Source organism: Micropterus dolomieu, linkage group LG06 (assembly GCF_021292245.1).
Source record: "Micropterus dolomieu isolate WLL.071019.BEF.003 ecotype Adirondacks linkage group LG06, ASM2129224v1, whole genome shotgun sequence".
NCBI lineage: Eukaryota > Metazoa > Chordata > Actinopteri > Centrarchiformes > Centrarchidae > Micropterus > Micropterus dolomieu.
In genome coordinates this window covers 18,846,481-18,873,946 of record NC_060155.1, presented here as the reverse complement: position 1 = coordinate 18,873,946, position 27,466 = coordinate 18,846,481, and the positions used below count along the sequence as shown (strand labels likewise).

The 27,466-nt window shown below is 41.1% G+C and overlaps 3 protein-coding genes across 11 annotated transcripts in view; 2 read left to right on the top strand and 1 right to left on the bottom strand.

The window, feature by feature from the left end:
- The window catches only part of LOC123972001 (rap guanine nucleotide exchange factor 4-like), a 27,733-nt gene extending 14,595 nt beyond the window's left edge, over positions 1 to 13,138 (top strand). The window contains exons 1-26 of one of the 3 annotated variants that reach the window (XM_046051173.1): positions 138 to 218; positions 677 to 732; positions 1,736 to 1,842; positions 1,924 to 2,045; positions 3,787 to 3,970; positions 4,328 to 4,412; positions 4,991 to 5,051; positions 5,368 to 5,444; positions 5,977 to 6,123; positions 6,456 to 6,550; positions 6,685 to 6,770; positions 7,037 to 7,115; positions 7,545 to 7,695; positions 7,799 to 7,887; positions 8,014 to 8,041; positions 8,150 to 8,225; positions 9,020 to 9,166; positions 9,348 to 9,445; positions 9,668 to 9,793; positions 10,031 to 10,209; positions 10,358 to 10,448; positions 11,085 to 11,135; positions 11,362 to 11,449; positions 11,557 to 11,621; positions 11,705 to 11,759; positions 11,866 to 13,138. In XM_046051173.1, coding sequence (XP_045907129.1) covers positions 194 to 218; positions 677 to 732; positions 1,736 to 1,842; positions 1,924 to 2,045; positions 3,787 to 3,970; positions 4,328 to 4,412; positions 4,991 to 5,051; positions 5,368 to 5,444; positions 5,977 to 6,123; positions 6,456 to 6,550; positions 6,685 to 6,770; positions 7,037 to 7,115; positions 7,545 to 7,695; positions 7,799 to 7,887; positions 8,014 to 8,041; positions 8,150 to 8,225; positions 9,020 to 9,166; positions 9,348 to 9,445; positions 9,668 to 9,793; positions 10,031 to 10,209; positions 10,358 to 10,448; positions 11,085 to 11,135; positions 11,362 to 11,449; positions 11,557 to 11,621; positions 11,705 to 11,759; positions 11,866 to 11,993 — 2,496 coding nt within the window. In that variant the 5' untranslated portion in view covers positions 138 to 193 and the 3' untranslated portion in view covers positions 11,994 to 13,138. Of the gene's footprint in view, positions 1 to 137; positions 219 to 676; positions 733 to 1,735; positions 1,843 to 1,923; positions 2,046 to 3,786; positions 3,971 to 4,327; positions 4,413 to 4,990; positions 5,052 to 5,367; positions 5,445 to 5,976; positions 6,124 to 6,455; positions 6,557 to 6,684; positions 6,771 to 7,036; positions 7,116 to 7,544; positions 7,696 to 7,798; positions 7,888 to 8,013; positions 8,042 to 8,149; positions 8,226 to 9,019; positions 9,167 to 9,347; positions 9,446 to 9,667; positions 9,794 to 10,030; positions 10,210 to 10,357; positions 10,449 to 11,084; positions 11,136 to 11,361; positions 11,450 to 11,556; positions 11,622 to 11,704; positions 11,760 to 11,865 lie in introns of those variants that run through there. The other 2 variants (XM_046051172.1, XM_046051174.1) reach the window with 2 other exon arrangements.
- A 1,878-nt stretch (positions 13,139 to 15,016) lies between these two features.
- LOC123972069 (mitogen-activated protein kinase kinase kinase 7-like) lies at positions 15,017 to 25,973 on the top strand. The gene is made up of 11 exons (XM_046051293.1): positions 15,017 to 15,448; positions 17,036 to 17,123; positions 18,660 to 18,761; positions 19,616 to 19,681; positions 19,828 to 19,856; positions 19,960 to 20,097; positions 20,474 to 20,560; positions 22,345 to 22,419; positions 22,532 to 22,638; positions 24,181 to 24,361; positions 24,473 to 25,973. The coding sequence occupies exons 1-11, from the start codon at positions 15,290 to 15,292 to the stop codon at positions 25,463 to 25,465; spliced, it is 2,025 nt and encodes a 674-aa protein (XP_045907249.1). The 5' UTR covers positions 15,017 to 15,289; the 3' UTR covers positions 25,466 to 25,973.
- dnah9l (dynein, axonemal, heavy polypeptide 9 like) overlaps positions 18,692 to 27,466 on the bottom strand; it is a 49,755-nt gene continuing 40,980 nt past the window's right edge. For all 7 annotated transcript variants that reach the window (XM_046051275.1, XM_046051276.1, XM_046051277.1 and 4 more), the window contains 7 exons: positions 27,182 to 27,297; positions 26,877 to 26,989; positions 26,588 to 26,728; positions 24,418 to 26,358; positions 22,530 to 22,615; positions 20,606 to 20,768; positions 18,692 to 18,767 (listed from right to left, as the gene is read on the bottom strand). In XM_046051275.1, the coding sequence (XP_045907231.1) occupies positions 26,111 to 26,358; positions 26,588 to 26,728; positions 26,877 to 26,989; positions 27,182 to 27,297 (618 nt within the window). In that variant the 3' untranslated portion in view covers positions 18,692 to 18,767; positions 20,606 to 20,768; positions 22,530 to 22,615; positions 24,418 to 26,110. The remainder of the gene's footprint in view (positions 18,768 to 20,605; positions 20,769 to 22,529; positions 22,616 to 24,417; positions 26,359 to 26,587; positions 26,729 to 26,876; positions 26,990 to 27,181; positions 27,298 to 27,466) is intronic.

Sequence of the window (27,466 nt, the reverse complement as noted above, 5' to 3'; positions counted from 1 at the left end):
CATCCCAGCTACTTCGACTGATGGTAATTTAGCTCCCTGGAATGTCTGTGTGTGTTTGTCTGTGTGTGTGTGTGTGTGTGTGTGTGTGTGTGTGTGTGTGTGTGTGTGTGTGTGTGTGTGTGTGTGTGTGTGTTTTGTCTTGTAGAAGTATCGTCAGAGCTTGGCTGGACTGTTGGCCCCTCCTTATGGAGCCATGGAGAGTGGATCCAACAATGACAGTAAGCAGGGAAAAACTAGAGTGCAGGGCACAATGTAAATGGTAAATTACTAGACCAAAGTGTGTTAAGTTGTACATAAAACATGCAAAATAGAAATGTAATATTGTGAAACAGAGGTCTGAAAATTAACAGGTTGTATTTAGATAAACGTTAGGCCCCAAAATGTAAGTATAATGTAGTAAAATAAGTATTTTAGCTTGAAAAAGAAAAATGAGTACTTGGTCCTACTAAAGTAATCCTGCTTCCTTTTCAAGATATACTTGTTTTCAGCCTAATGTTTACATCATGTGTGGTACAGCATGCCTCCCTGCATGTGTTGGCATTTAGCATGAAAGCTACACAAGGAATAGGTTTAGATTTTGATGTTTTGGGAATGAATTTGGAAAAGTATCTGCAATCTGTAAAAAATAAAAAAATCCTCAATTCCACCAGCTTGACAACTGTTTTTTGCTCCCCAGGACTCGCAGACAAAGACAACATGAACTCAGACTCTGCAAACAAAGCTCACAACAAGGTAAATACTCCCGCCAGCTCACTGCTTGGAACTTATAGACACGTCTTGTATTCATAGAGGAAGTGTATTTATACAGTAAATGCTGCCAACACGTTTCGGAGAGGTGTGAGCTTCCTCACAGCAGACGAAGCATGAGAATAAGTCAGAATATCTGGGTGGACAGGGCATGGACAGTTGAGCAAAATTGTATTTAGTCTCATATGTTTGATAAGTTTGATGTTTGGGAAAATGCTGTAGTTTATTATTTGCAATCAAAAGCTATATGATTCTTTACAAAAAACGAAAACGCCGTTCTGTAGGTTTTAAACAGCATAGAGAGCACATAGTAAACCGGACCACAGTGTCATAAAATTGTGCACTGCTGCATACTTACATGTTTGTGAATGAACCACGATGCCAGAATAGATTTTGACGATGTGTATGTGTTCTCAGAAGAGGCTATCGTGGACTCACAGCTGTGATCCTCTGTAGTTATGTTAATGCTAGCTAATGAATGCGCATAGAAGAAAGATCCCACCTTCCCTAATTAACATGTCTGTCTTTGTTGTTTTCAGCAGCAGCTGCACTTTCCCCTGTTTCTAAGGTGCAGGTGTGCTCTGTATAGGATATGTGTGTTGATACAGATTTACTGGTGTGAGTGCTGTAAAATGCTTTACTGTATGTTACTAGCATTAACTTCAGTTTGGGATGCACACAATCACATACATTTTACAAAATGTATTAATTTGATTTGCCCATAAGAATAAGCTGTTTACACAGGTAATTTTCATTTACCTGGGTAGTAAGATCTGCACCATTATTCTAGGCAGTTTGTTTAAATATTGCAGTGAGGTTTCCCATGTAGCATTTCAGATTTCACTTCTTTAAAATGTGATCTCACATTAATTCTCTGACCTTAGTCTGTGTTTACGTTCCAGCCTGGAGTCAGCAACAAGTATTAACTCCTGGGTTACAGTTCACATCAGTTCACCAAACTACCCTAGTGTTTCTGCGTGTTCTATAGATTCCTTCAGAGAAGCTGCAGAGAGCGGGGAAGGTTCTCCGCAATGCCATCCTGTCCAGAGCCCCACACATGATTCGAGACAGGAAGTACCACCTGAAGACATACAGGTCAGCACGTGTGCATATACACAGAGCTGCAACAGCTGTAGAACAAAGTCTGTGGATCTCATTTGTATGTATGTATTGCAGACAATGCTGTGTGGGCACAGAGCTGGTGGACTGGTTGGTGCTGCAGAGTGCCTGTGTTCTCACACGGTCCCACGCTGTTGGGATGTGGCAGGCACTACTAGAAGAAGGGGTGCTTAATCACGGTAACTACAACTTTGGCTTTCTCATCTTAGTGTATGCTGATCAGTGTTGGGCAAGTTACTCAGAAATTGTAATATATTACTAGTTACTTATTACTCCTTTAAAAAAGTAATATTATTACTTCACTTATTACTGGGTGATAAAAATAACTAGTTACGTTACTCGAGTTACTTTCCAGTGTTTCCCACAGAATGACAGCGGGGGAGGGGGGTATTCTAACTTTGGACAGGTTTGTGCAGTGGTGTTCAGGAGAGAAAGAGGGAGCGAGCGAGAAGGTGCTGCACGAATATATGCTTCTCAATACAGCTCCTCAACCAAATAGTATTTTAAATACGCGTAGTGTAAATAAAAAAAAAAAAAAAAAAAATTAGAAATTCTATATGTTGCGGTCAGCGTTCATGATAATCCAAATTATATGCTAATTATGGGAAATACTGCTTTCACTACCATCTCCCTTCACCCCCAAACAAAGCAGTCTCCCCCGAATTTATTAACTAATTTCATATTCATAACAGCAGCAAGGAGTGTGTTTTTTACAAAGCATATAGCCTAAGCCTAATGTTTCTTTACACCACTGGCTGAAATAAAAACATAAGGCAAGTAAATCCTGACTACTGTTTTTCTGCACATGTAGCCTGTTTATAAGAGCAGTAATCAGTATTTTTACAAAACGTTACGTTAACACCACTCTCTCCCAACGAGTCCAAGTATCAGTTACAGTAGCGGCCGGAGTTTCTTTCTGCAAGTTTCATGTTGCTGTGCTGCTTCAGGAGATGCTTCAATAAATCGGCTCCGGAAAGAACGCCTCTCTCCCTCGTTCTCCATTTTTCCTTTAGTTTTGGCTATCAGCGGACATGAACAACAGAAGGTCCGGTCCTGCTGAGCTGCTGCACATCCGTCAATTCACGTCAAGGATGGTGCGTTCAGTAACGAGTAACGCAGCGTTACTTGCCTTAGTAACTAGTAATAATATTACTGTTTTAGAAAAGTAATTAGTTACACTACTAGTTACAGGGAAAAGCAATATTATTACAGTAACACGTTACTGCCCAACACTGATGCTGATTAGTTTTATTCTATGCACTGCACAGATATCATAACATGCAATAGCCAGTTCCATAAAACTCTATTGCAGCCAAACAGACCAGGGAGAATTCATTTCTTCACATTATCCTTGTTTTACTGTATGTATTAAATTAAAATGCATTCATTTAGGTTATTATTATTATTATTATTATTATAATAATTATTATTTGTTTATTGGGCTCCACATTAGTTGTAGTTATCCTGGGGTCCATAGTCAAATTAAAAACATAGAGTTAACAATGTTTGCATTTACACTTCATATAGTAAACAATAAAGCTACATTAACATTACATTCAACAATTAAAGTGCTATTCAGGGTTTGAGTTCCAGTTCTACACTGAGTGGAAAGATGTTTTAGATTAAAGCAAAGTGTCTCTGTTTGACTCGGAGTGGTCGTTTTTAACTAAATCCGAGCATCAATCACAGTGAAAGTGTCGGTATATAGCAGCATTGAAATTAATTAGATGTTTTGAAGCTGGAGCATAAAATATAGATTGAATCTTGATCTCAAATTCATATACTTCAAACAAGATGTCTAAAAATATGTTCTGAGATGTGGGAATATGGCAGTCACGCGCGCCGTCATGCATAGTATGTGGTTTTTAAATATGTACACTAGTGTGTTTTCACCATCATGTGTACTTGTCTGCTCTTCAGTGGACCAGGAGCTGGGTTTCCAAGACAAGTACCTGTTCTACCGCTTTCTTGACGACGAGGAGGAGGACACGCCGTTGCCCAGCGAGGAGGAGAAGAGGGAGAGTGAGGAAGAGCTGCCAGAGACCATCCTCTTCCTCGCTCAGACAGGCCCTGACGCACTGCTGCGCATGATCCTCAGGAAAACGTCAGTAACTATTGATAGTATTGCATGATCCTACATTACACTGGCAACACTTTCAAGTAATTCAAGAAAGCTTATTTAACAGTTTCCCCTTCTTGCCACTCTACTGCAATATTTAGTTTCATATTTAAATGATGCTGGAGAGTTGGCATACTGAGCCAAATGTAATCCAAGACCAACATTTGTAATATACAGTACCATCATATGTAATAAGAACAAATCATCTGCAGTTACTACTTTCAAAACAACATTATTTTAGCATCAGCATGTGTCATTACTAACTTGACTGCAGTGTAATAACAGGTGAAGTGTGTGCATTAAATCTTCATGGTGAGTTCATTCTGACAAATGTGTCCGCAGGCCTGGTCAGAGGACAGGGGATGACCTAGAGATCATCTATGATGAGCTGCTTCACATCAAGGCCTTAGCTCACCTCTCCAACACTGTGAGTCAGTCGGTCCGCTTTTCTTTTAAAGCGACAGTACATGTCTCCAAGAAGGCCGTTAACACGCTGGAACCAGTTGATGCAATGTTTTTGTTTTTAAGACTGGAGGGAGAAGTTGGAGTCACTGTCAGCATTTATCTTACCAGTTTAATAGGACACAGTTTTATACTGATCAGCCCTTTGTTGGCAAGCATTCATGGAGCATGGAGTCCCCCCCCATATTCCAAGAATCAGCATTATGTGTATTATTACATTACTATAATAATGAAAAGTCACATGAAACACATTCCAGGAGATTAAAGTGGTTCACAAATGATGGGATTAAATCAAGTTTTTCATTTAATTGGTTAATTCCTATTTCCCTTCATTATCCTTTTGAAATCACTGCTTATAACAAACGTTTCAGAAAAGGAAAAATCTCAAAGAAAATCTTTCCATGTGCTGTCAGGATGGATTGTGAGGACTCCTAGGCCACTTTAAATAATCCTTAAAAACCCTAATGTGTGCCTTTTTTGCTGTTCTCACATGTTTCTGCAGTGCAACTTAATCTAATATGAGCCGTGTACTGTGGTTTGCAGGTGAAGAGGGAACTGGCGAGCGTTGTGATCTTCGAGTCACATGCAAAGGCTGGAACCGTGTGTGAGTCTTCACTATGTCCAGTTCGTCCTACAATGCATTTTTGTTTGTGTACATAGTGAACAGCAGTGGTTTTCAAAGTCTGACACTGGGAACCCACCCTCAGACAAAATAGAGACAACTTCACCCCCCTTCAACTCATCTATGATGCATCTTTATTTTATGATTTCAAAGCGGATTGTCTCTCTGTCCAATAACCCCCCCCCATAAAAAAAACAAAACAACAACTTCGTGTCCCCCTTTTTTGAAGATCTTTGTTGTACTGAATTTGTGTGTTAGTCATGTATGTTGGTGAATTTGTTCTCCTTTTATCTTCCAGTGTTCAACCAAGGGGAGGAGGGCACATCATGGTACATCATCCAGAAGGGCTCTGTCAATGTGGTTATCTACGGCAAGGTGTGTGTGTGTGTGTGTGTGTGTGTGTGCGCGTGCGCGAATGCACTCTACCAGCCACATGCTTGTGCCTCTTTGTTTGATACATGAGCATTGTTACAGTTTTCTGCATGCAATGGATTAAAATGTTGAGCTGATTGTGTCTGTATGGAGCCGATCTGCCCTGCGGTGCAGGGAAACACCAGCAGTGGAGTTTGGCAAACTCTGCTCAGCTCACCGTGACTCATTGCTATGATTAAATGGCTTAAGGGATTGTACGCGTACACAATTTCACACCACACACCGCTTCACAACCACTATACCGGCAGATGTAGTCTACATGCTTGTGTGCATGCATACACATTGAGCACACATGTGTACATACACCCATGCGCTCTGCACATACACGCACACAGATAGACAGACAAGTACATATGAGTCACCCAGTCCTGAGTGCTCGGGCTCCTTTCTGATTCTGCTTAGTAAACTGTATTTGTCTGAGCTTGTTTGTATCTTGGAGCATGTTGATGTGTGCATTTGTGTGTGTGTGTCTTAGGGTGTGGTGTGCACACTCCATGAGGGTGATGACTTTGGAAAGTTGGCCCTGGTTACAGATTCACCTCGTGCGGCCTCCATTGTCCTGAGAGAGGACAACTGCCACTTCCTTCGTGTGGACAAGGAAGACTTCAACAGGATACTCAGGGTAGGATGACAAGAGATGGACATTTATCCTCTCATGGAATACACGTGTGGTCACACGGGCACCAAATTACTACCTTTCGGACCAAACTGTTACAAATACAGTTATTAGCAATGTATGTTCACTAGTCACTTCTAAGTTAACAATCTTCAAGTTAAAGAACACTATCCAAATTCATTCATTTAGGCTGTGTGAAACATCATGCTGCAGTATTTGCCAAGTGACGCTACCTGACTATGATGTGTGCGTCCCTCCTGTGGCAGAGGAGCTGTATTACATTTAAAGAAGCCTCTTTATTTATTTTATTTTTTGCATTTTGCATTTTGTATATTTAGGATGTGGAAGCTAACACAGTGCGTTTGAAAGAACATGAACAAGCAGTGCTGGTGTTAGAGAAGAGTCCTCGCGCCTCCACCCTAGGGAGCATCAAGTATGTGTGAGGAGTCTTTTGCATACATAGTTAAAGTGTACAGTAGAATGTATCTCTCTCTTTGTCTAACAAAAGTTTTTTAATGAAATTCTTCACATCTTCTTCTCACATCTTCTTCTTCTCACCTTTTGCAGGTACACTGTGATATCAGGAACACCAGAGAAGATTCTTGAGCACTTCCTGGAGACTATGAGGATGGATGTACATCACAGTGAACCAGGTAGCCAAATAGAGAAAAATAATACTCATACACACATATCTCTCTCTCTCACTCAAAATGAATAGGCTATTAGGTCTAAATTAATTTTTAATAGATTGTTCTCAGATATAGTCCAGACACAATAATGCATTGTAATGAAAGAAAGAATGAGGTTTGGCAGAGAAGCAAGATAAACAGAGGAATTATGAATGGCATTTTCACTACTTTTTTCCTTTCCACTTTGACTGTTCTCCCTCTTACTGTCTGTTTTTCTCCTCATCTGTTAGACCCAGCAGTTGATGATTTTGTCCTCATGCACTGTGTCTTCATGCCCAACAGCCAGTTGTGCCCTCTACTCATGGCACAATATCCTTTCTGCCTTTACTCTCTCTGCTTTTATATACATTATGTCCGTTTATTATTGATATCCACTTATGAATGTTATGTTGCCAACCTGACTTAGAAATGGACAGACATGTCTATTGTTTGCTACTGACAGCATCTTGGATTGTGCAACTTGCCTGTTTTGCTTATGAAAGCACTGAAGCAGGAGTTGACCTTACAGCACTAATGAACTGCTCACCAAGTGCACACCTCCCCTCACACCATAATAACAAGTTGTAATCCCAGCCAAGAAGGTCTTTTCTTATTGTCCGTCATTGTAGTGCCAGTGTTCGGCTACTTGTGCTACCACTGCTGCACTCAGCAATCGACAAATTGGGTATCACAGTCTGTTTGTGTGCTTAGAATATCAAAGAGCAATGTCTTTGTAATTATCTTTAACCTTGTGTGTACCTACCATGCGGCATCTCCACCTGGCTCTGAACAGGAGAGGTTGGAGTATGCGCTCAACAGTAAGAGGAGGGTCCTCATTCTGGCCCTGCGCTGGGCTAACACACACACATACATGCTACAGGAGGAGGCTGCCCCAGTAGCGTTCCTTGAGGTGACCAAAAGCAAGCTTTCAACTATCAGTAAATTCCATAATTTACATGGATTACATGGACCATCCATGGTCTAAATGTGGTTCTTCCCCTTTGTCTCTGTAGGAGTTGTATGGGAGTTTATCAAATGATTCTCGGGTGTTAAGAGCTTTGAAAGACTTTGTTCCTGACCTGGAGAAAGTCGTCAAATTACAGTATGTCTCCCAGCTCCTGCACATTAAACTTTCACTGTGATGCTTTATGTACCAGCTGCATTTTTTGTAACTTATTGTTATTGTCTCTACATTTATTTATTTATTTATTTTTCATTCATTTTGTAGTTCGGAAGAAACCAAATCCACAAAAAAGGTTAATCCACACCACTGTTATTAATGCAATCCTACTGTACATTAGACTTGTTAGCTGTATCATGGTGATGTGAATACTGACTACACACTGTCTCCTGTAATTGAACAGAAAACCCTAATACGACAGTTCAGCAATGGAGAAGAAAGGCTGCAGAAGAAGCAGCCCATTAGGAATCATGATGACAGTAAGTTTTTGGGGAAGATTAAAAAAAAACCTTACTCTGCTAGTGGCGGGCAATGAGGCGCAAGATGGGGGCTGCTGTGGCTTGGAGGAAGAGCAGGTAACCCTCTAATCGGAGGTTAATTCCTCGGCTTCCCCTAGCCCACATGTCGAAGTGTAGCAAGATGCTGAATCCCAAATGGCTCCTGAAGGCTGTGCTATCAGTGTATAAATATGCGTGAATGGGGTGAATGTGACATGTAGTGTAAAGTGCTTTGAGTGGTCAGAAGTCTAGAAAGGTGCTATACAGGTACAGTCCATTTATTATATTTTGACAACTGTTTGCCAGATTGCCATGAAGTTTATATTTTCCTGCAGTGCCACCGTAACACCAAAAATGTTCATTACTTATTCAGTATTATTATTTGTGTGTGTGCGTGCGTGTGTGTGTGTGTGTGTATTTATTTATTTATTTATTTATTTATTTATTTATTTATTTACCAGGGACAATGCACATTAATCAACGCTGTGGTATACACTTCAATGTAAGTGTACCGGAGTTCGCTAATAAGATAATTTTCATCTGTCCTCCCTGGGCAGGTTGTAACAAATTAGTGGCCAGTATCGTCATTACAGTGCGTCAACAAGTACTGCAAGGGACATAAAATACATTATAATACATAAGTACATTACAAAAGTGATAGAAGTATGTAAAAATAAATTAGTGTCCAATATTATAAGTACAGTTCTTAAACAAGTACCGCAAGAAAAATGCATAAGACATGAAAGTGACAGAATGTTATGTGTGTATGTGTCTAGTCCTCCTGAAGGTGTACTGCAACGATCACACGTACACTACAATACGGGTTGCCGTGGCAGCGACGGGAAGAGAAGTGATCAGCGCTGTGGCCGACAAACTTGGCACCACTGATGAGCTCCTGTTGGTTCAGCTCAGCTCTGCTGGTGGTAAGAATACAGATTGATACCCGGGACAGGTGTGCTGTGTATGCAAGGAGCAGGAGTTGAATTTAGCAAAACGAAAGTGGTGTTATGGTCTCCAATATTGTCTTTAGGTTAGTGTTGGAACATATCTGGGTCATGCTGAAATCCTAACTAACCTTAACTATCGCCATTATTTTCTTGACAGAAAAACAAATCCTGAAGCCTAATGACGTGTCAGTGTTTTCTGGTCTGAGCATCAACGGGCGATTATTTGCTTGTCCTCGAGACCAACTCAACAGTCTGGTAAGAGATGAATTTTTCTTCTGAATTTTTTTACAAGATGGATTTTATAGTAATACCTGGCATGCTTTATGGCACAGTTACAATGGATCTGTGTCACATAACATTGTTTGAAAGCTACATGTATAAAAGTGTCTTGGTTGTAATACACTGATTTTTTTAATGTGTATGAACATATGTACTCTTGTTTGTGTTTTAAAAAACAAATGTGTCTGTGTGCCTCAGACTCCTCTTCCAGACCAGGAGGGTCCCTCTGCAGGCTCCATGTCAACTTTTGAGCTGATGAGCTCCAAGGACCTGGCCTACCAAATGACCATGTTTGACTGGGAGCTCTTCAGCTGTGTGCATGAGGTATCACGCACACTAAAAACAACCTCAGGCCAGTAGTAGGAGACTGCAATCTGTTACAAGCATGCACAGTGCTCTCAAGAGCCTTATTTTACACTTTGAAATAAAGATATTGGTGCGTCATTGTTCATGAGAAAAACCTTGCAAGAGTAATGCTTGATAAATGCAAGGTGGCAGGACCTGTCAGTTGGATTAACTCTGAACCTGCTCCCCCTAACGTCGCCTCCCTCCTCTCCCCAGCATGAGCTGCTCTACCACACGTTTGGCCGGCAGAGCTTTAGGAGAACCACGGCCAATCTGGACCTGTTTCTGCGGAGGTTCAACCAAGTTCAGCTGTGGGTGGTCACTGAGGTCTGTCTCTGCGGACAGCTCAGCAAGAGGGTCCAGCTCCTCAAGAAGTTCATCAAGATAGCTGCACAGTGAGTAGGACCTGCTGGTCACTGTCACATGCCTCATACGCATGCTGGTTTGCACACATGCACAAAAAGCTTCTCAAATACAGTAAGAAGGCAAGTTTGTTTTTTAAGTTGCCTTCACTTTGTCTGGCTTGTGTGTATTTGTTGATAGCTGTCGGGAGTTTAAGAACCTGAATTCATTCTTTGCCATCATTATGGGGATGAGCAACCCTGCTGTTAGCAGATTGAGCCAGACGTGGGAGGTAAGCTTTGTCTAATAACCAACTAATCTTTGTCTAGATCTTCAGTAACCCTTGGTTGCATTCCACTGTTGCTAAAGAACTACACTGACTACATAATTATTTTAATTACTTTTAAGGCCAGAGATGGGCTAGCATCTTCATATATCTCTGAGCTTATATACCTCTCTGAGCCAGGCTACAGACTGAGATCCTCTGGTAGGGCGCTGCTAACTATTCCAAGCTCTAGGCTAAGAACCAAAGGAGACAGACTTTGTTGTCATGGCCCCACTCTGAAACAGCCTTCCAGAGGAGATCAGGCTCGTAGAGTCCGTTCCTGGTTTCATCTCAATTCTCAAGACTCATTTCTACAAAATAGCTTTCATTGTGTGATGTGCAATTTATTTCATTGTTATTTGAATATTGACTGTTTTTTTAATTTTTTATTTATTGATTTCAAACCGCTATGTGATGCATAATTTATTTTTCCTTAAATTGTACATCATAATTTATTAGTTGCACACCACTGTGTGACACTGATTTTCATTTGACATGTCTATGTTTTACATTGATTGCTGTAAAGCACTTTGTGACCTGTATTTAAAAGCTATTATTATTATCATTATTATTATTATCATCGTCTTCTGTTTTTCATGGCAGAAACTCCCCACCAAGTTTAAGAAGTTCTATGCTGAGTTTGAGAGCATGATGGTGAGTTGCATGAAATTCCATTCACCACCATTATATTGAGGTGGCAACAAAAATCCATATGGATAGATTCAAATGTAAATACTTTAGATGGATCTAACAACCTGGATGAAATCAAACCTACCTGCATAGTTATACCACTAGGAAAAATTATTTTTTGTTGTTTTGCAATTTGGTGAAGTGAGTTCCGAATGTCTTTGAAACTGACAGTTTATATGTTTGGTACCAGGACCCTTCAAGAAACCACCGTTCCTACCGACTCACTGTCACCAAACTGGAACCGCCAATCATCCCCTTCATGCCACTCCTTCTCAAAGGTATGACTCAGTGTAGAGAACAGAAGAGAAACCTGTCACTGTATCACACGAGAATGAACTCTGGGAGAAACACGGCTGCTGTTTAAATTTAATTCCTTTCTTCACAGATATGACATTTACACATGAGGGCAACAAGACGTTCATTGACAATATGGTCAATTTTGAGAAAATGGTGAGGTTCTTTGCACATTGAATTATTAATTTTAGGGATATGTTTTATGCATCATACTGAGTCCCTTATTCTTATCTCTTCAGCGTATTATAGCTAACACAATTCGACAAGTGAGGCACTGTAGAAGCCAACCGTTTAGTAAGTCTGCTTTTTATTTACCAACACGCTTTTATCACATTTACATGCTTTACACACCCCTTTTCAAATCACGTTTTTTATGCTGTGACTTCTCCTACTGCCTTAGATCCCGACATATGCCAACCCAACAAGAATCAAGCGGAGGTACGTGGCTATGTTAGGAAGCTCTGTGTGATCGACAACCAGAGGGCACTGACGCAGCTCTCCTACAGGCTGGAGCCTCGGCGGACATGAGCTCCAAACTGTCCATCACCATCGCCTTCTCTGTGATGTTAGCATAAAAAAAACAACACACATTACCTGGGTAAAATGACTCAACACATCCGGTAATTCAGTAGCAAATCACAACAGTCGATGCCTAGCACTATCATGGACTTGTATGGATCAAGGACTTATACTGTGCCGTTAAAAGCCTCTTCTTCCTGGACAGAAACTGTTCAGCTGCTCTCTTGTCGCTGTGTCCCCGCTCCCAGACTGAGGGTTTTTTTAACTGTACTAGCCGTTACTGTTCGGGACCTGTTAGATAGAACTGTAATGTATAGAACTTGAATCAATATCCTGCATGACTGAACTTCATAGGCTTTGTGTTCTATACAGTGGATTTCTATCAGAGTGTCCTGTAATGTCGTGCTTTCCCACATGAGCCCTAGTTTACAATATATAACTATCTGACTGTAAAGCAAAACCTTCCTCTCCTGATGGTCTTACTCATAGATGGAAAACACGGAAAGCCCCATAAACTGTAGTTACCTAGACTCTTCATTTTCCCTGTTAAATATATACAGATATATATGAAATCTGAAAGTACTTACGTTGTAATCTACATGATTATATCCAAGTCTTTGATATTTACTTAAAGGACATAATATCCTAAAGATTTTCAGTGTCCCTTAATTAGTCCGACACTTAAAAACTACTAAACAGAGTATTACATCGATTAAAGCCCTAATTGTATTGCAGAACAGTATTCAGATTTGTCACTACAGTATTGCGTTTCATTTTTGCATTGAAATACGAATCCTTAAGAATAAGAATGATTCTAGATGATGAAGTTGCTTGGTATGATCTGTTCTGAGGTCAGTTGTATAATCAAATTGTACTCCTTTGATTTGGAAGCACTGAAGTCTAAACTTTGAGGCGGAAATCTTCTCATCTCTACCACTTGTGATCAGTCCATGTAATTTTATTTTTATATATGTGGGTGTAGATTTTGAGTGTGTTCTTGACAAGTGTCATTCATTTTTCCTTTTGATCTCAGGAGCTTTTGATGTGATGGTGTGTGTCAAGAACTGCCGTGAGACTGGCTTTGCCCAGAGCGGCCTGTAACTGTACTGTATGTGTGGTCAGCCTTGTAAATAAAAATAGATAATTTAACAATGCTCGTGCTGTGATGAAATTCTTTAAAATGTAAGTGGTAGACTGAGGGTGATGATGGTGCAAAATATATAATATAGTAAATACAATATAACTACTGGAGATTGAGGTGGAATATTCTTGTTTTATATATATATTCCTGACATGAGATCAGATATCAACAGGTACAACTTCTCCAACACATACTGTATATCTGACATAGACATTAAAGACTGGCTTCTGACTACGGGAATACTCTATTAAGTCACTTTCCTATCTTTAAGGAGTTACTCAAATGTATTCTGATGCTTTGGGACATCACTAGGAGGTTACATTTGTTTAACAGAAAGACTGCTTGACAAACTGCATTAGTTAAGTTTGTAAGATGTGAACATTTACCTGGCAGGGAGGGTCTAATGAAAACCGCTGCTGAGCTACATTATGGGACATGTAGGAGCATCCAGCATTTTTGGAGTTTGTCCTAAAGGGACTACAATTCTTTATCTGCTCTGCAGCATCAATTTGTTTTTACCACGTTTCTTTTCAAGTCAAATGTTATTGAGCGCAACACTACATCAGGGACTTTTAAAAAATAAGTTAACTGACTGGATCTGGATGTTGTGTTCTGATGTTGTCTGATGATCGCTCTTTCTACCATATTTTCATGACCGTGTGAATATAGAATATCAAAGACACTTTCCTGTGAATGAAAGACAGAACTTAGCTTCCAATATGAGGAGTAGAAATAGGTAATATGCACAAGTACTGGCGCAGTGGTCTGCCAGATCTGAGTGAATCAAGCTGCAAAAACATGGTGATGGTGTAGTGGATAAGACACACTTTGGTGTGAGAGACCCGGGTTCGGATCCACTGTGAGACACCAATGTGTCCCTGAGCAAGACACTTAACTACTAGTTGCTCCAGAGGCGTGCGGCATATATAGCAATTGTAAGTCGCTTTGGATAAAAGCGTCAGCTAAATGAATAAATGTAACACTGATTTTCATGCTCTCCTGATGATCTATGTCCATTTGAGGTCAGTACATGAATTTAATTTAGAGATACTCATGGTTGTCAGAGGAGGAACCAGCTGGCTTATTGGCGGGCTCATGTCTGCTGTCTGGAGGAAGCAACCCTCTGAACATAACCTGTTCTGTAGCGCTATCCTATATCTATATATATTCTTAGGGTGTTGCTTATTTTATCCAACACGTTTGTACTATGGGGTGTAATGATTCACTGCAGTTTCCAGGAGCTGCTAGAGGGCCTTCAGACTTTTAGTCATGTTTTATTTATCCAGTGAAACACTCCTAAGGCTCCTCATGCACCTGATTACTGTCAACAACTGAGAAGTGTCCTAACTTCCCTGAGCTGAGATCACCTGTCCCTACACAGTGATGTCAGCACAGCTATCTTGCTTACTGGTGTCACTGGGTCATTCCTGTCGGGTTGAGTAATACACCGCCACTGGCAGACTTCTCTGGTGTGTGTGTTTTTTTTTATAGATGCAAAGTGTGGGAGGGATGGATTTAGGTATCTGTGGCAGTCACCCTTGTTGCTAACTGATTTATTATGTTTTACACGCTATAGGCCATAGCTGTGTGTGTGTGTGTAGTGTATAGCGAGCTTTATATAGCCATAGTTATCCAGGAAGAAGGAATGCCCTGGATGCCAGTGACCATATTTGAACAGTGTGTCTGCTACAGGCAGACTGCACACACTCACTCCAATCCGTAACTGACACACACTCAAACACTCACCTCCCCTTCATCTTCACGCTCTGTGCATATGTGTGTGTGTGTGTGTGTGTGTGTGTATGCTCTGTGTTGTAGTTACACTGGATCACCACTATCAGGCAATGTAATACTTTGTCTAGTAGTGACAGAGGAGATTCGACTCTTCCCGACTCACAGGGAGCAAACTTTTCTCTCTCTCTTTCCAGCACTTTCTGGTTTCTTCTCTCTGACAATCTGTTCTGCTGACTGACAACATCCACTCCGACCCTGTGGTGGAAACTACTCCGCCTCTCTTTATTTCTTATCCTTCACTCGCTCTGTGCTGATCCAGGACTTGTATACTTTTGGGGGCAGCTCTGGTGGTTGAGTGGTGCACACTTTTGGGCTGTGTGTTTGTGGATGTGTGTATGTGTGCGTTTGAGTGCGTGTCAGTCAGTATGCCATGTCGTCCCCTGGCTCGTCGTTTGTGCAGATAAAGCATGAGGACCTGCTCTTCTATGAGAATTGTGGGGGAGGCAGCTTTGGAAGCGTCTACAGAGCCCTCTGGATTTCCCAGGACAAGGAAGTAGCTGTGAAGAAGCTTCTGAAGATTGACAAGGAGGTAAGGAGGAGACACACACATACACACACACACACACACACACACACACACACACACACACAAAGCAATCATACACTTCTGCAATTGATGATTCAAATTTTAAGATCAAAGTATTTATAAGTTATGCACTCATCTGTGGCACATAACTGCTATTAACTTCTACTTGAATCAGTTTCCATTTATTTGTTGTACACCCATCCCCCATTGAACATGTGTTTATCTTAAACATACCTCTCCTCGTCCCCTGTCTCCTCCCACTCATTGTGGATGGAGCAGTTTTATTTATGCCAGCACTCACCCTGTTCCTCCCATTGTATGCTAGGGCGAGGTGTGTGGTCATTTGAGGCTTTATGCACTACACTTCAGGCCGGGTGGTTCTCTATGAGTATCACCCTGAGGGTTAATCCAAACATAATTTCCTTCCATGTTATTAATACTGGCCTGGTAGAGGCTCAGTGTCAGGAAAGTGTTAGGGTGACCTGTGGGTGAATTGGCCACAGTGTTATTGCCGTGGCAGCAGATTTAAACAGTGTAATGTTAAGTATACGCAGGTGCCGACTACATAAAACTACAGAGGGAACAGAGTTTGACTTGTTGTTTGACTTATTTCTCTCACACTCACTTTCTCACACCCACACACAAACACATGCAGGGTGGGCAGACATGCATAAAAGTGTGTGTGTGTATGTACAGTTCATGCAGATAACTGCAGCTTAGTGGATCCTTCATGTGAAATGGAGCTGCTTGTGAACACTCGCATTAAAACGATGTTTCAACTCATGTTGCACAAACACTACTTTCATAGATGGGGGAAGTATGCAAATAATTTATTTAAATTAAAATATCAACACCACACTGCACAAGTGCATTCACAATTTTACTTGTGAATACAAAAGTACAGATGTATTAGTAACAAAAAGTACTTCTAAAGTAAAAGTACTCATGCTGAATGTTACAATCAGTGGATGGATCAACAGCATTCTTTGATCCATTACAGCTGTCAGATAAAAGTAGTAAAACTACAACTATAAATAAACAAATATCATTTTTTTCTGAAATGTAGTGGAATAGAAGTATTAAGAATCATTAAAATGGAAATATTCAAGTAAATCATAGCTGATGTCTGTATACACTGATGACCTCACACGAGGAAAAAATGATGGGAATAAAAGTGAAAAAATAAATTGCTCTGTAGAAGAAAAACTAATGAAAAAAGATTTTGGTGTTAAATTGTTGTTTTTTTTGTACAATTTAATTTTGTTTAGTCCTTATGTTGCTTGGCAACAGTTAAATATTCCACATATACGGAGGGTATGGCCTATATGTCTGTTCAGATTAATGGCATGTTTGTCACTGTGGTGTGGAAGGCCTTTGTTTGGAGACTCAGGCATCCCCGAAATACCGTCAGGAATAACTTTAAGATTGGATAGTAAGTCAAAAGCTTTTATTTTTACAGTCTACCAGGGATTATTTACACTTTATTTTCTCAAATTTCATGTGTTAGATATTTGGAAAACTGAAGATGGATGCTAATGAAGTTGTTCATATCCCTCCTTTTCTCTTTTTTCCCCCCGTCTCCTCGCCCAGGCTGAGATTCTTAGTGTCTTGAGTCATAAGAACATCATTCAGTTTTATGGAGCTGTGCTGGAATCTCCCAACTATGGAATTGTCACAGGTCAGACCTCACGTGTGTGTGTGTGTGTGTGTGTGTGTGTGTGTGTGTGTGTGATATTCATGTATCCTTTCAGACATCCTCACAAGAACATAAAACCTTTACTTCTTAACTTCATTCAAATACGTTCTTTTGAAAAAGTTCTCTGCAAATTGAGTTGTGTATTATTATCTTTGGGTTAGCGCCTAATGGATATAAATACCATTAGGTCAGGTCAGGGTTTAATGTGAGGCATGAAGGGTTAAGGTCAGAGCAGATTGCCCACTTATACAAAAGTGTGTGTGTATGTATGTGTGTATTAACTTTATTGGTGTGCACTCATCCTAGATGTGCCATGTTAGCACATGCTCTGATGGCCGACAAGTGTTTATGTGCGTGTTTTGAACAGATACATGTATACTCTGAGTGCTGGTTCTTGCTGTGTTTCCTGGCAGGACATTTGTAACTGAGACCAGCATGTTTGGATGTGGTTGTAATTCTGGATGGGCTCATGTGGTTAAGATAAAACACCTACATATCATTACAGACCTATCCAGCAACAATTGAGTCCAATGCTTACTAAAAATAAGACAGTACAGTAGGCAAAAAGAAGAACTGGTTCAGGAAATGGATTTTGGTCCCAGTAAAATGCATTTTACAGCAATGTAAAAAGCGCTGGCTGACATAGGACTCCTTCGATTATACATTATCTTCTTTCTTCTACTTGTCTCTTTGTCAGATTTAACAGGAAAATGGGTAAAGTTCAGAGATAATCTGGATTAGACAGTCAGTGTGTGAAGATTGTGAGCGACTCCTCCACTGATTAGCTTTCCTTATGTGTAGGTCTGTGGGGTGTGCAGTGCTTAAGCGTGTGTGATGTTTCTCACACATTATAATTTATTGATGAACTAGTTTAAATGTGTTTAGTGTTATCTGTTGTTACTGCATTATAAAAGTGGATATTTAAATCAAACTCAAATCGGTAAATTTTCAGTGTAACTGAATCTGTGTGGATGCTGTGTACACATTTACACACACAATTTCTCTGTTTAACTGTTTTACTAAATCCCTTTGTAACTAGTCTGCCTCATTGTGATTAGATATTGCAAATTAGTTAGGTGGGCTGGTGGACCCAATAGAAGAGAAGCACAGACCAGAGGTCATTCGTTGAATGAAGAGTGAAGACTTGCTAAATATCGCTACACTTGTAGCTTTTGCTAGGCTTACTTGTGTTAGCAGGAGGAACAGTCCTTTCAACTTTTTGGCCAGATCTAAGTTTTGTTGCTTTTGTTGTTACACCTGGCTGAGATCCAACCACAGTGCGAGCCAGACCACCTCCAAATATGGTCTACCTGATCAGATTTTGATCCTGCATGCATGTACACCTGGTATTAAAATGTGTTTTTCCTTATCTAGATAAATATCCAGAGACAGATCACATTTTAGTGACAGTTGTAAATGGGGTATCTGTGTGTGTGTGTGTGTGTGTGTGTGTGTGTGTGTGTGTGTGTGTGTGTGTGTGTGTGTGTGTGTGTGTGTGTGTGTGTGTGTGTGTTACAGAATATGCTAGTAAAGGGTCTCTGTATGAGTACCTTTCCAGTGAGCAAAGTGAGGAGATGGACATGGAGCAGATCATGACGTGGGCCATACAGATAGCCAAAGGTACACCTGCAGAAATTATAATAATAAAATATCTTTGTGTCAGGGTTGAATAACTTAGACGCTGATATTAAACATATCAGTGGCAGGAGCACTGATGCGAACACTGCATACTGTTATACTCTAGTCATCAGAGTGTTTTTTTTATTTGCCTCTTAATCACCATCTCTAAACTGTGTGTGTTCAACACCAACAGATTTTTCCCATTTGCTTGTTGCAATTGCTACCAACTGTTACTTGCAAAATAAAAGAGTCAAATACAACCGTTAATACACAAAGTAGCAAAACATATTACAATATGACATATGTTACATTTGTTAGCAATAAGATTTTTATACACCTGGGGAAAAAAGTTGCTAGGGTGGTAAATGATGGTGGTACAGTAGATAAAATAACATTTAGATTTATTTAAGTGTTATCTGCGATTGCTTTTAATCTAATTGAACAGTAAAAAGTGACATACACTAATTATTATGGTGCTGAATAGTTAATACGGATTTGCACCCAAATTCAGATGAGACTGATCATATTCAGGGTCTTCTCCTCTGGTTAAATAAAGGTTAAATAAAAAAATAAATACATTATTTAAACACTGATTGAATTTGTTGAGGGTGGCTGTCTTTTTTTAGTTTGCCTTTATAACTGTTCATTTATTATAAATATTGCCTTTAGACTTTATACTCAGTTCCAGTGGATTATTAATGGCTCAACCTGGAACTGAGCTCACACCAAAAATATTTTATAATGAAATTGTACCCAAATTTTAAATGCTGGTAGTAAATTCCACCAAAACCAATCAGTATAGACATGAAAATGTAGTGTTTTCCACCAGTTGTTAATGCTTGATTTCCTTACAGGATTGCATTACCTCCACGCAGAAGCTCCAGTCAAAGTCATTCACAGAGACCTCAAGTCACGGAACGGTAACACACAACCTTAAACGCTGAGATTTGTTCCTCAAACTCTGTGCTTCCTTTTTCATACACACATTAAGTTCTCTGTTAGCTACAGCTTATTACTATTTTATGTCACAAGTCTTTGACTGGTTTCTCTTTGCTCTCTTTTACAGTTGTAATGACAGCAGACAAAGTGCTGAAGGTTTGTCTCAATACAGACAACCACATGCTAGTAATTTATTCATTTAATTCTGCCATGCGCGTCGTCTGTGTTTTCTTCACTGCTCGCTCTGTTGGGATTTCAGATTTGTGACTTCGGGGCATCTAAGTTCCTGTCCCATACCACCCATATGACGGTGGTGGGCACTTTTCCCTGGATGGCTCCTGAAGTCATTCAGAGCCTGCCTGTCTCCGAGACCTGTGACACCTACTCCTACGGCGTGGTGAGTTGGCAGCACTGTACAAATATTAGCATTGTAAGGCTAGGAATTAAAGCCTCAATACTTCTATCTATCTATCTATCTATTGTGTATATATGTAGCTCAGATTTATAGTCTTCTTTGCTCATTCTTTTATCTGACATTTTCAGAAAATAAACAATAAACAATTTTAGAGACTTATTCAGGCAAAAATCTTGTATGGCTTCTTGTATTTAGACAACATTTAACATCTGAGAGGTGCGGCTTCTATCGTACTTTCATAACTATTTGGGAGAGCTGCACAAAACACATCTGGCCTTAAAATATTTGAAGTTATAACCAACACATCAAAGAAATCATATCTGTCTGAATGAAATAACACAGTCTGATCTGTGGCCAGGTGCTGTGGGAGATGCTGACTCGGGAGGTTCCTTTCAAAGGTTTCGAAGGGCTGCAGGTTGCATGGCTGGTTGTAGAAAAACAAGAGGTAACCCACCCCCCACATGAACACATTGTCTGCATGTAGACCTACCAGAGTATGAGAAGGCTGGAGGAACAATGTGATGCTCTCATGGTTTCCACTGCGAGCTGGTGAGGCTGAGGCTGGGTATTTTTAGGCCTGATGTCAGTTCTCTGCTCTTGTAAGGCCTGGATACACAGCAGTGGAGCCCGGCCAGACTCCCCCCTGGCTAAAGCTTTTACGAGAGAGAGACAGACAGTGGGGAAAGAGGAAAGAGTGCAGTGATAGGAGGGTTGATTCAAGAAGTTTATGGGACAGGAGGATGAAGGTTTAACAGTGTGTGTGTTTCAGTTGTTGGTGTGCCTGAATCACCATCAGCAGCCACATAAACACACACACACACACACACACACACTCAGGACCAACAAACAACTCGGAGAACATGACTCCTGCGTAGCTGTTGGCAAATCTCCAAATTCTCTCCCTAAATAACTCTCTCTCTCTCTGGCTCTCTCTCTCTTTCCCAGAATCCCTCTGATTTCCCTCTCCATTGCTATACCTCTCCTCCTGACCCTCTTACTTGCCTTCTCTCCACAGATTCCGTGATATTTTAGGATTAATCCCCAGAGAAAACTGTTTCCATTTACTGCACTGTACTATGGAGCTGTCTGGGCTCATTCAGACTGTTGTTGATGCCAGGGGATCTTTCATGCAGGGACATTATCTTGGTGGCATGGTTACTACAGTTTACACATTACAGAAAGATACCAAGACACTTTCAAATATACACATTTTACCTCATAAACAGATTTAGTGCATGTTCTACATTAAACAAATGATGTGTTTGTAAGCATACACTTTATATAAGTCTGTAATGCAATTTTACATTTATAAACATACTAAAAATATCAATCCCCCCTGGCTATTTAAACCTTTCTCAATCAGTGATGCGATCACAGTGGTTCTGCATGAACACAATATTTTCTGCTGAAGTTTTTACACATTAAAGATTTCTGTATTTCTTTCTTCTCTCTGAGGTCATCTCACTTGTCTGAAGTGGGTGGGAAAAAGCCGATGTCATGTACTAATGAGAAACAAATAAGGATTTATCAATATTTGATTCAAAATGAAATGTGCTGCCAGGCCACTGTCATTCAAATCTGATGAAAACACACCCACACAGTCCGGATGAAGCACAGTAGCTGAGTTTAGGAATGCAGCCTCTAGTGCCACACTAATTTTTTGGCTTTTTTTTGAAGGACTGTGACACAGACATTCATGTTCCCATCACGATGAACTGTAATAACTTTAGTGAGCCCTCAACTTTTCATCTGGAGCCAACATTTTAATTGGTCCAATACTTCGGTTTTTGACCTGCAAAGCTAAAAACATTCCCATCAGCTTCAGCTTTACTTTGTGTTCACTGCTAATTAGTAAATGGTAGCATGCTAAACTAAGATGAACATGGTAAACATACCTGCTAAACATCAGCATGCTAGCATTGTCATTGTGAGCAAGTTGGCATGCTGACGTTAGCATTTAGCTCACAGCTCCACTGTGCTTAAGTAAAGCATCACAGTGCCAATTATGTGCCTGTAGATTCTTAGTCTCTTTTTAACTTTGATTGTTGCTTATTTAGTCATGACTATTTTTATGTTTTGGAGAAATGTGAAAAATTACTTAAGATTTTAAGCCAAGTTTCCAGGGGCTTTAAATGGTTATTGGAGAGGTGGTCTGATATAACTTTTCTTGTTGAAAGTAAAGGCTTCTGCCTTTTGCATCTGCATGTGTTTGTGTGTCTGGGTATCTAGAGGCTGACCATCCCCACCAGCTGTCCAGCAAGTTTTGCAGAGCTGATGAGGAAATGTTGGCAAGCAGACCCAAAGGTAAGTTAAATGGACAAGGAATACAAATGTTTCTTATTCCTCACTTTTGAAGACATCATAAATATGCAAGTTAGCTGATTATTTTGTCTTGTGTGTATGTGTGTACCTACAGGAGCGTCCACAGTTCAAACAGGTGCTGGTAACCCTGGAGACCATGGCCAATGACAGCAGGCTACCAGAACAGTGTAACTCCTTCCTACATAATAAGGACCAGTGGAGGTACACACAGAAACACACACATTTAGTCGTAGACATCCAAAAGAAAACATAGTGTATCTGAACTGCGTCTGAGCATGAGGCATCTTCTGTAATTTTCAAGTGTATACAGTAAAATCAGAATGATAAATGCAGTCTGTGGTTGACTGCACTACAAATAAAACTCAAAATGCATGCTCACAAATTCAACATAGCTACACACACATGCATACATACACAGTTCTGGACTCTAAAGCTCAGGAGAGAAGTTGAATGTGTGACCCTGTGCTCTACTTTAGTCTATAATAAGCTCTCTGGAAAGTGTCCAAGGAAGAGATTCCTCTGCTCCTCAGCTCTGCCCCTCACTCCACCACGGGGTGGGGGGTGGCGGCTGGGGGCTGGGGAGAGGTAGAAGAGAATTCAAGTATAAGCTGAAGAAGAGAAGAACAGAAATGTATTGGGTGCATGTGAAATCTAAAACACTGAACAAGAGGGAAACAGTGAGGATAGTGGGAAGACGGGTGAGGGAGAGAGAGAGGTGGGGGATGGAGCAGAGGAGAGAAGGTGTGAGATTCTGTGCATATTTAACATGAGTACAGCGAGGCAATCAATTCTGAGTGAAGTTTTGGATAGGGGTGGAAAAACTTGGGACAGGGGAAGGGGAGGAGGAGGGGGTAGGAAGAGTGAGCGAGGTGAAGGGGCGGGATGAATGAATAGGGAGGTATGGTTGTTCATCAGATCTGTCTATATTTAGTTGCTGGGAGAGTTGATTGTGTTTGTGAATGCAGGTTCATGACAATCACTCACTAACTCTCGGTGACCTCTTGTGGCAGCAGACAGTACTAGAGCAAAATATTTTACACTGTTGTTGACACATGCTTAATGTTTTGCATAGGCAATATTGTCTTCTGCAGGGACAGTCAAGTAAACTAAATATGTTAAGGCATGCAGTCTGTTATAGAAAACAAGAATATTCTAATTTTAAAATTGTTGGTTACATTGATCCAGTTTCCTAATACATTGTAATTCTAAGCATGTTTTCAGTTTGTAATATGTTTATACCGAAAAAGTGACAAAAACTAGTCTACCCAAAAAAGTATACTAGAAGAAATGCATGATTTGAGTCTGCTCTGAGGTACAGTGTTGTTCCACAATGCAGTGCACAAAGAAATTAAAACAAATTGTGGATGGTGGAAAAAGGGCTCCAGAAAGAGCTTGGGAATACAACCAAAAACTGTAAAAGTACACTGATTTCTTGCGTGTTAACTGCAAAAATAGTAAACAGTGACAATAAGTGTGGTTTTTATTGTATACTATTTGTATGTGGTATGAAATTACACAGAAAAGTTACAGCTGCAGAAGTCTGATGACAAAAAATGGTCAGGACATCAAAAAATAGTAACATGTAGGTCTACAGTACAAACTACAGAGCAAAAGAAATTGCACATCGCATTGGTCGTGATCAATTAATACTGAGGAGCTTTTTTGAAATTCACCCTGCTATTCGTTTTATGGTGGCTGATTTTATGGTGACAGATATTCTGTCGGTGTTTGCTCATTCTACAGGTGTGAAATCGAGTCGACCCTGGAGCGCCTTCGGAAGCTGGAGAGGGAGCTTTACTCCAAAGAGAAGGAGCTGGAGGAGAGGGAGAGGAGGCTCAAACTGTGGGAGGAGAGGCTGATGGAGAGGTCCAACATGACTCCCAGTCCGACCTCCCTACTCATGGATCGTTCAAACATCTCACCAGTATGTAGAAGTGGAGTGAATCTATTCAGGCAGCTGAAAACAAAATCAAATAATACCTTTTTATAACCTTGGCCCTCATCTTCTTCCCATCTCTCTCTCTGATTTGAACAGTTCTTCACACCACTGTCCATCGGTTCCTCCGGATCTTTCTTACGCTCGCACTCTCAGGACTCCAACAGCGCATCGGTCAGCAGTGCCGGCGTCAGCAGTGCCGGGGTAAGCTGTCTCCTCCGCACCCTCAGCAACGGAGACACGGAGAGGGGGAGCAGTGCGACGCTGGAGAGGGGGATGGGTTCACTTGACAGTGGCAGGCTGCACGCCATGCTCCGAGGGTTGCAGGGCAGGTTCGGAGAGGAGGACGAGGAAGAGGAAGCAACCCTGCAGGAGGCAGGCTGGGGGCAGAGGGAGAGAGATGATAGTGGGAGTATGGATGGAGGAAGAGTGCAGGTGACACTCAGGAGCTTCCCAGGTGGTGTGGTGGAGAGGGAGGAGAGAACGTGGGAGGAGGGGGACAGGGAGAGAGGAGGGATGCAGAGGAGCAGAGTTACCACCATTGTCCGAGGATACTCAGGTGGGTTTGGAGAGGCAGAAGGGGAGAGGGAGAAGGAGGGAGGATGGGAGATAGAAAAACTTGGGGACAGGCTAGATGAGAGGGGGATGGAAGGAGGTATAGGAGGGAGACTTCCGACCATGTTCAAGGGTCTTCACGGGAGTTTGGGGGGCTTAGGGGACATGCTGTCCTTAGACATGAATGACATGGGGGAGATGGAGAGACTAGGTGACATGGACATGGACTTAAATATGGGTGACCTGGGAGTGATGAAGGTCGTAGGTCACGGTGTCAGGAGTGAGCTGGGGGTCAGGGGTCGCAGGAGTGACATGGGAGTCGTGGTCCAGGGAGTCAGAGGTGACCTCAGCGAGGCCATCAGCCAAAAGATTAGAGGTGAAGTAGGAGTCATTGGTCACTCGGGAGTGCAGGTGAGCATGCGGGCTTCGTCCAATCAGAACTCTGTGAAGAGCTGCAGTGTGCGACACGGAACCAAGATCAACATGGCTACGGCAGCCATGGACATGATGGAGCTTGATTTGTCTGACAGTGACTAGAAAACACATGAGCGCACACACGCACAGAAAACACACATAGAAGTACACACAAGAGGCCAAACTAGAAAGTTTTTGACTTTTTAGCACATACAGTAAGTGAGCTACAGTATGTGCATTAGAATCTCCAGTTGAAAAAGAGCTGGTATACACACAATTCTTTTGTTATTATTATTATTTTTTTTTATTGAATGGATGAACACTATACCCATGTGTACTGTGAAGTAGGAAATAGCAATGAATGACTTCACCTGTGTAATTGAATGTGCTGTTAAAACTGCTGCATAACACACTGTAAGAGGTACAAGTGTTACAAAATAACACACTTGAATGCCGCTCTAATGAGGAAACACTGTCTGATATTTTGCTTGTAGGGTAGCTTTTAGCTTATAGATTTGATTTGTTCAAAAACAAGCTTTGACTTTATCAGTTCTAACTGTGATTTAGTGTGTGAATTTATGGCATTTCTTTCTGTATATTTTATCATTTTTCAATAAAAAAGGAAAGAAAATCTTGATTCCATTTCCTGTGATTTTGCTCTACTAGAGTTAGCCTCCATTCTCCAGTATATATATGTAGGCTTATTGCCCAATAAAATAAAATCCCTCCCAAGTTCTGATTCCTGACCCCAGAACCCTAAACTCCCTCTCACACACTGAGCAGCAGAGCCACTCCTGCCAGCACCCACTTGGCGGGCCTCTCCCTGGTTTTGAGGCTGAAAGTCCATACATATGTGGGTCCTCTGATCTTGGTCTTGTAGAGCGGACACTCGTAGATGTTCCTGGTCTCCTGGCGGTCATTGGGCACAGCTCGGACCGAGATGACTGGCATGGCGGGCGTCAGTTCCTTTAGACGGGCTTCAGTGATCACCCCAGCCTGAGTGTCCCACCTTGCACCTGTGGAAGGACAGGAAGTGAAGAGGAGAGGGAAAAATGGGATTACCATGTTTAAAAACTGGGACATTTAAACATTAAAAAAAGGGAGGGAAGTTGGAAAGATGAAATTTAAATTGGCTTTCACACAATTTCCAAAGATAGGATAAGCATCTTGCTCAAGTCACATCAGTCACAGAAAATGGGCTCTCAATGCGGCCCCACAATAAAAAGGGTTTTGAAAACTGTCTACCTTCCACGTAAAGTCCATATACGTATGCACCCTCCCTGGCAGGTTGGTTGAACTCTTCCTTAAACTTCTTGGTCACATCCACTGTCAGGTTCACTTTATCCAGGGGCCACTCGTTCTTACGCGCCAGAGACTGCATCACCGCTGGAAAGCCAGAACAAGATGGAAAAATAATTAATGACCAGTAGACGTAGACAATGGATGGCAAAAGAAAGGGAAAATCGTGATGCGAGAGTTGTGAAAATATTTTAGTCAAGCCTAGGTATCTTCTGCGTCCACAAATGTGTGTTACCAGTGAGGAAGGACTGTGGGTTGAAAAGTCCAGACAGCCAGACAACGCTAGGCAGAGACAAGTCCTGAGTCCAGCTGTCCAGCTCTTTACAACGCTGCAACACATCATTATACCTGACATACAAAGAGAGAGAGAAAAAGAGGTTAGTATCTCAAACAGCCAATTATATGAACTGCATTTACTATGACTGAATACAGTTGATCAAACACATAGCAAAACAAAAACCTTTCTAAAATGTATCCTGTCACATTTTTTAAAATACAACACTTATTCACATTTAGACATACCGACAAAGACACACATACCATATAGCCAGGCTGTAGATGGACGGGTAGGCCAGCTTGGTCCAAGTATCGGGGACGTTGTCAAAGAACAAGGCTGTCTGCAGCTTCTCCATCTCAGAAGAGATGGCCAGTTCACCCTTTGACAGACATATTTACTTATTCTATCACAATGAATGCAAGGCGCTACAAGTAGCATTTTAACAGGAATGAATCATTGCCATGTTAAATTTCGAGAGACCAGTGTAATCACTGTAACAAACAGCTGCTGGCCACTTTTTACACCACCTGATCAGATGAAGGAAATCT

Bases quoted from the DNA above. Each gene is read 5' to 3' on its own strand.
- LOC123972069 (XM_046051293.1), top strand. From the start codon at position 15,290: ATGTCGTCCCCTGGCTCGTCGTTTGTGCAGATAAAGCATGAGGACCTG. The intron at 19,857-19,959 runs GTTTGTCTCAAT...TTGGGATTTCAG, and splicing joins CAGCAGACAAAGTGCTGAAG to ATTTGTGACTTCGGGGCATC. The intron at 22,639-24,180 runs GTACACACAGAA...CTCATTCTACAG, and splicing joins CATAATAAGGACCAGTGGAG to GTGTGAAATCGAGTCGACCC.